General features: G+C 41.6%; 1 protein-coding gene across 9 annotated transcripts in view; it reads left to right on the forward strand.

Moving 5' to 3' along the window:
- The window catches only part of DENND5B (DENN domain containing 5B), a 98532-nt gene extending 92412 nt beyond the window's left edge, over positions 1-6120 (forward strand). For all 9 annotated transcript variants that reach the window (XM_083401328.1, XM_083401322.1, XM_083401326.1 and 6 more), the window contains one exon: positions 1613-6120. In XM_083401328.1, coding sequence (XP_083257454.1) covers positions 1613-1796 — 184 coding nt within the window. In that variant the 3' untranslated portion in view covers positions 1797-6120. The remainder of the gene's footprint in view (positions 1-1612) is intronic.
- The last annotated feature ends 2472 nt before the right edge of the window (positions 6121-8592 follow it).

Genomic DNA, 8592 nt, shown 5'->3' on the forward strand with positions numbered 1-8592 from the left:
GCCCAAAATCACGGTGGCATCATTAAAAGCTAGCTTTTGGAGCCAGGATTTTCCCAGTAATACCTCTAATATTTTTGACTGGAATCTATTTTTAAGCTCCTCCTCTGTATACATTTGTTAGATCTCTTTTGAGTTCTTTAGTCTGGATATTTGAGCAGATTTCTGGCAGCTACCGGAAGCTCCTATAGCACTTACTGTAAACTAGCTGTAAAATAGCTTGTCCTCTTCAGCAATTTTGCCTTTTATATGATGTGCACAGATTATTAGGAAATGTATGTTAATTGACAACCATCTCTCTCAGTCCATACAACAGATACATTATTTTATTTTATTTATTAAATTTATACTGCCTATCATCCAAGAATCACAGACCAGTTTACAGTCTATGTCTCAGGGGCTTCTGATTCATCCAAAGGTACCCACCCAGGTCACAAAAGATGCTGATCTCTCTTGTTGCCAGCTTCAGCCACTTTGCATGAGCAAGATAGAGTCCTCAACAAACAGTTTCATTACACTGGGAGAATCAGCAGTTAAACACTCTGATTTCTTGGAGATGAGTCTTTCTGACACTGACACAAATAACTTGTTCCTTGCTTCTCCGTGGCATTTGATTTCTTTTTGAAACAGGCCATCTGTTTTGAGGCAACAATAATGCAAGTGAAATGGGTCTGCAACTCAACAATTGAGCCCTTCAGATCCCGTCCATTGTTTGGCCACATTCAACATAATTTTCAGAGGCTGAATCAAACATCAAATATTATCCTCTGATTTGGAAAAATGTGCAAGTGCTCTTAACAGCAGCTGCTGCATGATTACTTTCAGTTTCGCTTTTCTGCTGTTCTTTCCTCATGATCTCTTTTCTAGCCCGATGTTTTCAGGTGCTACTTTTGGGAACTCTTAGCGCAAGTTTGGGGAACCTGTGGCCTTTCAGATGCTTCTGGACTCCAGCTCCCATAATCCTGTATTCGTGGCTGTTCTGAGACTGATGGGAGCTGCAATCCAACAACTGAAAGGCCACAGCTTCGCCATTCCGGTCTTAGTGGGATAGGATACAATGATTTTAAATGCTTCTTCAAAAAGATTCCTGCATTGTAAGGAATTGAACTAGATAACCCTCGTGGTTCCTTCCAACTCTACAATTCCATGATTCTGTGATTCACTGATATTACCCTGTAGCTTCCAACAAAACCAACATTCTGCAAGTAATTACCTAGCAAAGCATCTTTAAAAGTACCGCTGCTCTCATCTGTGTTGGTTGCTGTAACCCTGGTTTAATATGCCAGTGTGCTGTGAAAGCATCATTTGGCGTCTCAAACTTTTTGGGAGATACCAACAAGGCTTGCTTTTCACCTTGCCCAAAGACTCGAGAGGTTGGGGAAAGTGCCTGAACAGTGGTTTGCAATGGAGATGTAAGCTTACCATGGTTAATGAAAACGGTTGTTGGAAGCACTGCATCAAACCATGGCTTTGGGCCCTGTTTGGCTGCCCATCTGTAATAATGGTTGAGGGATTTGCAGTGGAAGAAAGGAAGGAAACCCTTATTTAAATGTTATGTCTGCATAAAGTATATGGATGTACCGTAAATTGGTTGATGATACAATTTCTTCTGCAGGGATCACTTCATCCCGCAGTGGATTCCGTTACTGGCGGAGTGCCCAGCCATCACTCGGATGTACGAAGAGAACGCTCTCCTGCGTGACCGCATGATGGTGAATTCTCTCATCAGAGTCCTACAGACATTGCAGGACTTCAGCATTGTCTTGGAAGGGTCACTCGTCAAAGGGGTGGATGTGTAGTGTATGGCTTTGCAGACCCGCTCTGCCTCTCTCTTCTCCCAGGCAAATGTTGAATTTGGGAGAGGATGGATCTGTTAAAATGCAAATGCTGCTGGTATTGCCCCACTGTGTGTTTCAAAAAACAGCTTGTTGATAGGTGAGAGTAGGGGTTGTGGGCAGATTCTTTGCTTGTGTAGTTTCCTTACTGGTCTGCCCCAAAGCCGCAAACAAGCTACGCTGCAGTATTGTAGTTTTCAAACCAGAGGTTTAGTATAAAATAGAGTATTTTCGTGTGTTCAATGTGTGTAAATAGGCTACCTTACTTCAGAAATATTACCAATATGGAACTTTTCTTAGAATCAGTGTTTTTGGGGTTGGGGGAGGGAAGGAAATGTAGCCTAAAACAACTTTATAGGGTTGGGTGAAGGAGGGAAGCATTTCTTGCAAGTATGGGAAAAAGCCACTCCATCTGTAAATATTGTACAAACGTAGCGCGGGGGGCTTTTTTGCATATTGCAGAGGAACAACTGAAGACTCTCTGGGGTAGCCACTGCTGTATTCTTCTTGTGAATGTATATTGTTTGCTCTGTTCCCTGTATGTGTCGGGGGGTCTCGTTATTCTGTTTAGATCCAAACCTTTGTTTGTGTGCATCCAATAAGCTGTGAATCATAGGATTCTGGATCCCCTCCCTGATTTTCGTCAGTCAGTGCAAGTGGTGCAAAGGAAAGTCTTCACACTGGACATGAGAAGTTCTTGAGCTTTGAACAGGGATCCACTGGATTACTCTCTCTCTCTCTCTCTCCTTTCCCCTCACTCCCCATTTGGAGTTTGGAGTTCTGTTGCAACGCCTGCTTCAGGAGACATATTTGAAGGCAATCTCTTATCACAAACATTTTCTGCATGATTGTTTTGGAAGGTTTAAAATGTCAGCAGCCTCCCTGCCCTGCAACTGTCTTACTCCAATGGGAGGCTGCTTATAACCTTTTAATGCGACAACTCTTCCCATGTAAACAGAAAGGGTCCGTATATAGCAAGGTGCTCTAGGCAAGACGACCAGGGTGTGTGGAGTAGCCATGTAGAAATAACCTCCCATGCAGTTAGGTAAAGGCTCCCCTAAGGGATGATGCTTACATTGCCTTAGTGGTCCGGTAGCTACTTCAGCATTTCTCCTTTCCATGGCACTCGGGTAACAGAGGAAGCCAGTAGGTGCACGGGAGGGCTTGGCGATGGTACCAGCGTAGCCCTACCTGGGAGCAATGGTGGCACAGGGAAGTAGCTGCATGTCGGCTCCTCCTGTGTGAACTCAGCATTGCTATGATGCCACAGTGGCATGTGAAAGCATCCCACTGGAACAGCGGTTTGTGCACCTCGTCATGTAAGGCATCCCTTGGTTTTGTGCAGAGGCAACAGATACCCAAATCTAGAGGCTATCCTGACAAGTGGATAGATGCAGTATTTTGAGAAGCAAAACAAGTTGCTTTAAGCAGACCAATTTAAGTAATATTCTGCAAAAGTTAGTACTGGATAGTGAGGTAGCACAGATGCATCGTATAATATTCTATTCCCCCACCCTCAACTGAGAGAGTCCAAGAGAGAGGGCCCCTTAAGGCTGAAGCAGGTGGAAAACCCAGAAAGCAAAATACACTGTATTTGGGAAAGAAACCAGCCAAGAGAATAGTGCGCAAAGCCTCTATTTATTTCATTTAACATATTATCTTCCTAAGTAGTACGCTGACAGGGAATTCTCTTAGGGCGTGATATTAAGGGTGAGACAGTATCTTCAGTGACAAACACAGGGCTCCCAACGCTGGGGTTTGCCATCAGTGTGCAAAGTGGCAGGGGGAGAGGGGCATTTGCAAGGGAGAAATGGCAGAGAGTTGCTTCTATTAGAAACTTGCACCCTGCACACAAGTCGAGGAAAAATGGCAGGGAAGGGATTTGTGGGAGAACATGGTGGATGGAAGAACTGCTGCCAATTTGTACTTCAGCAGCAGCCCTGACTTTGAGAACCCTGTATTTTGATGTGCAATGTGTCTTTCCACCCTTTTTCTCGTAATGATACCTGGGACCTCCAAAGGCCCTTCACCTGTGAATTTGTTATCCAAAAAAAGAGCAGAAAGCTGGGAATGTTAACCATAAACCGTAAGAAGATTCTGAGCCAACAAGTGGCTTGCACGCATCAAGATATTTCACCAATACCTCTGCTCTTTTGAAAAATTAGGTGGCACCTTTGGCCACAACTTTTGCTGAAATAGCACATGAATCCCAATGCATGAAATTTGCCCTGGCAACATGACTATGAAACATGAATGCATTTGAAAATATTCACCAAAATTTCAGAGCACATATTTGGGGGTGGGGAGAAATTTCCAGATAATCCTTCTCAAGCAAAACCAGCTTCCTTTTTACCCTAACCATGTATTTACCTCACCAAGTAATCCCAGTCCGATGTTGATGGAAGACACGTTCCTGCAATCTCGGACATGATTTTAAATATTTCCAGAGCTAACTGTTTTGTGGAGTAACATGCAACCCCATTAAAAACTGGAGAAGTTATTTGATCTTTCATTCCTTTTCATTTACTCTGCCCTAGTTAGAAGAGAAATGGTTATTGCATTGAAAATCCAAGTATGTACAGTTACTAGATATATTTGATCCTTCCTCGTTTTCCTGTAATTTCCAGATAGCCAATACAATTTGGCCTTCACTGCTGTTTTTCTCAAGAAACAAATGGTGGATTGTTTGTAGTTTTATCTATATTTTGCCTGTTGATATTTCTGAAAAATTCCTTTGTACTTAGAGCTAAGAAGACTGAGCTAAGAAAAATGAGGATCTGGTACAGAACCGAACAGGAGAATAAAGGAATTGTCCAGATATCAATGTGCTTTGCTTTTACATGTCTCAAAACTGGCCCCAGTCGTGGAAGAAGTCCCACGTCTTGTTTTACTAAATGACAGTAAATAAAAAGCAATATGTTACTATGTTACTTGGACCTGGATTCCTGACTACCATCTCCCCTTCCATCTACTGGTTTTATGTACTATCCCCTTTCTGCTTTGGCATTTATTTCATGACATGGGGAAAATAACCATTGATGCAGATAAGGAGAGACACCCGATAAAAGGTTTTTTGCCTGAAATTCACAGCGGGTCTCTATCCACCTCTAGCATGTGGCTCTGGACGTCTTGCTTCACGATATAATTTCTTTCTGTAAAGCATTTCATGGGAACTGGTGTGAAAGGGACACTCTGGGTGTCAAGTTTCCTTTTAGGCAATAATGCACTGTATAAATGTGTAGTATTATAACAACCTTAAGGTATTTCTGAAGCATGAGATTGATCTCTGGTAGATTAATTCTATTTGACATCTTCAGGAGTGCAGTTCTTCCGTTACATTTGTTTTATTCCTGTTGTGTGCAACTTTTTTGTTTAAGAAACAGTTTTGATCACTTGAAACAGGTTCCCCACCCCTGTTGCGGTTTTCAGAAACTGTTCCAGTTTCTTTAAAAGAGTGAGGAAGACTGCAGTGGTCGTGGTTCTCTGGAAATTAATGTACCTTTTGAACATCAGTATTAATGAGCTTTTGTTGATTTTGAGAAACCCAACTTTTTAAGGCAACTAAGGCTTTCTGGTAACTTACCAAGTAAAAATTCTGTGTTGAAGAACACTGGCTCTCAAAGCACTGTGCGTTCTTTATAGCATTGCTAAGCTAACATAGTAAGAACATTTGAAGCTATGAAGTAGAATTGCAAAGTAGATCAATAATGTAACACAGTTTATGGGTCTTTGAGGCAAACCAGAATGTGGTTGTCTCAGAGCAGAGGAAACCCCACCACTTCATCTTTCTGATTAACAGTTTAGCAGCCCATTTACTTGGAGGTAAATGCCATTATTTTTTAACTGGGATTGATCTCTGAGTAAAAACGTTTGGGATGGGGCTGTTAGCTGCTTTTTTGTTTAGAGCAAGTTTTAAGAGGTGGTGCAGTGTCATAATTAACATTGATTTTCCTCTTCCCAATCAAGTGAAGGTGCATTTCTCATAAGGAAACGTCGTATGTTACACTTGAAATGTATAAATATACCTGACAGAGTTTATTAAAGAACTTCTTCTGCCCCCCACCCTTAAATATCTTCAGAATATGTTGCTGTTTTATCTTCACGTTATTCATAAATTAATCAGGACTGGATAATGTTCAGGAAGTGAATATCAGTAAAAGTATTGTTATTTCAAGCACTTTAGCATACATATCACAAACTGACGTGGGTGTTTTTTTCCAGGGTTTGGATTACTATTAAATGCAGCTTTTCATGCAATGGTATTTACAAATAAAACTGAGAACAACAATGTGTCATGTGATGCTTCATTGGGGGGGTTATTTGGCTGTTTCCGTTTATATTTTGATTATGTATTTTGTGTTTTTATATTGTAATTTTATCTTGTGAATCACCTTGAGACCTGCGGGTATAGGATGGTATGGAAATTATTATTATTATATTATATTTTATTTTATTTTAATTAAGGCCAATAAAATAAAAATACTTTGTAGAATTTAATAGGCTGAACTGTGGAGGTATAGCATCAACACTATTTTTAGGGATTGGGGTATGCTGTCAATATTTATTTTTCTCATTTAGGCCCATTAAGTTCATTTTCTACTGTCCAGAGTCTCAAGGATGTGTTCTCCCAAGTCTATATGCCTAGCATCTTTGCACTCCTGTCACAGCGACATCTACGCTGGCTATGTCATGTACACAAAATGGAAGATGCCAGCATATAAAACAATAGGCAGGTATATTTAGAGGGTGGAGGGGTTAAAATGGCAAATGCAGACAATCCATTTGGGCATGAATAGAGACAGTAATTTCCTTCCCATTACAGTTGTTAATTGACATAGTGCAAGTTTGGTTGTGTTGTTACCAGTTACTACTTTTGTGAAGTAGTCTGCACCAGACCAAAGTGGAAAATATTGCAGAAGTGATACCAGCTGAACAAAAGGCGTCTTGTACTTTGCTATTACTTCTCACTTTGAATTTTATTTGCAAGTCTTTAGGGTTGGCACTCTTGTAATATTTGACTGGTTGGTTGACCAAAAGACTGCCTAATATTTAAACACAGTCTTACTATTGTCAAATTTTCCATTAAGCTGATGATGCTTGTAGAATTGGTCTGCTACCTACTAAGTGCAATTGCCTTTAAAAAGTGGTGTTTAGATTTTAATGGTTACATTAAATTTGCTTTTTCTGCTCGAATTTAATTTTTTTAACATAATGTTAACTAGGCTGAACTCCATGTTCCAGAACAAAAGCCAACAGGAAAGTCTCTGCAGTTAATTGTTCACAATTTATGTAAACCCTACCTATCCATGTTATAGTTACAATAATACTATAGTTTTCTGTAACTAGCATGCATTCCAAACCTGTCTGTCAGGGACTGCCAACCTTTTTGGACCAGTGGGCACGTTTGGAAATTTGAGAGACTGCAATCCTTTACGTCTACTCAGAAGTATACTCCACTGCATGCATTGGGATTTACTCCATACCTCTTGCCCACAAGTCTCCTTGTCCTTGCCTTCCAAAGTAAGCACACTTTCCCCACCCACGTACTTAACATGATGGCTGTGATAAACTAACCAGGTTGACTTCTCCCACCAGCGAAACACAACAATTCTTGGTAGTGGACATGGAAATACTTGTTGGAAAGATTTAATTGTTGAGTTGGAAATGGACGCCTGAGGATCATCCAGTCCAACCCCCTGCAATGCAGAAGTATGCAGGTGGCCCATACAAGGATCGAACCCAATCCATTGGCATTATCAGCACCATGCTCTTAACCAACTGAGTTGTTAAAGGAAATGCACACATTAGAAGCACAAGTGGTAATAAAGCATCAACCATCTCAGTTTATTTGGTATGACTTCAGCCCTAGGTAGTTTTGGTAGAATTAGAAGTCCATATGTAACGCTTTTGATGGCCAGACTGGGCAGGTAGTTCTTTGTGCCCCAAGGGGCTTTTAAACTGTTTGGCAAACGTGTTTCACAAATGTACCTGCTGCAGAACAGGTGAAGCGACTGTATGATGCTAGTAGACAGGAGACTTGAAATAGCTAGATCTACATTTAGAAATGGTTTCTCCTTGGTATTTAAGAGACAGTGAATCAGGACTGGGTGACCGATGTCACAGCCTGGCAGCTATTAATTAGATATCCAAAGTCTGTGCTCCAACACTACTTGCCTACATGCACAGTTATGTATTTTATTACATTTGCATCCTGTTTTTCCTCCAAGGAGCTCAAGGTGACACATGGTCTGTCCCTTGTCCCCTATGCAGTAGGCTGGTCCGAGGGATTGACTTGTCCCAAGGTCAGCCAGTGAGGTGAGCCGGCTGAGCCGGGATCCGAACCTGAAATCCCAGGTCCCAACACTTTAGCCGCCACGCCACACCTAAGTGAGAAGGCTGGGAGCTTGTGACTGTTATGAAACTAGGGCAAAATGGACCTCATCATCGAATGAATGGGAGGCTACAGGAGAATCAGTGATGGCCGGTGTGTATCTGGGAGGAAATCCTACACAGGAAGCGTTGGTGCTCTCACATTCCAAACCAAACCTTGAAGCCTCTCATCTGTGCATGAAGAGTAGAAAATGGGCTGAGAAAGGGAAGCGAGCTCATTCATTCATTGCCCTTTATTCATAGATTTATGTCCTTTTAACCGAAGAAAATCCTGAATGGGCAGCGAGAGCATGAGCAACTGCGGCAAGAGACGTTCCTTCTTTAGCTTCGCTTAGAATCTCCCTCCCGCAAATCTAGTCCCGCGTGCGTG

Source organism: Podarcis tiliguerta (assembly GCF_965153285.1).
Source record: "Podarcis tiliguerta genome assembly, chromosome: 10".
NCBI classification, from domain to species: domain Eukaryota; kingdom Metazoa; phylum Chordata; class Lepidosauria; order Squamata; family Lacertidae; genus Podarcis; species Podarcis tiliguerta.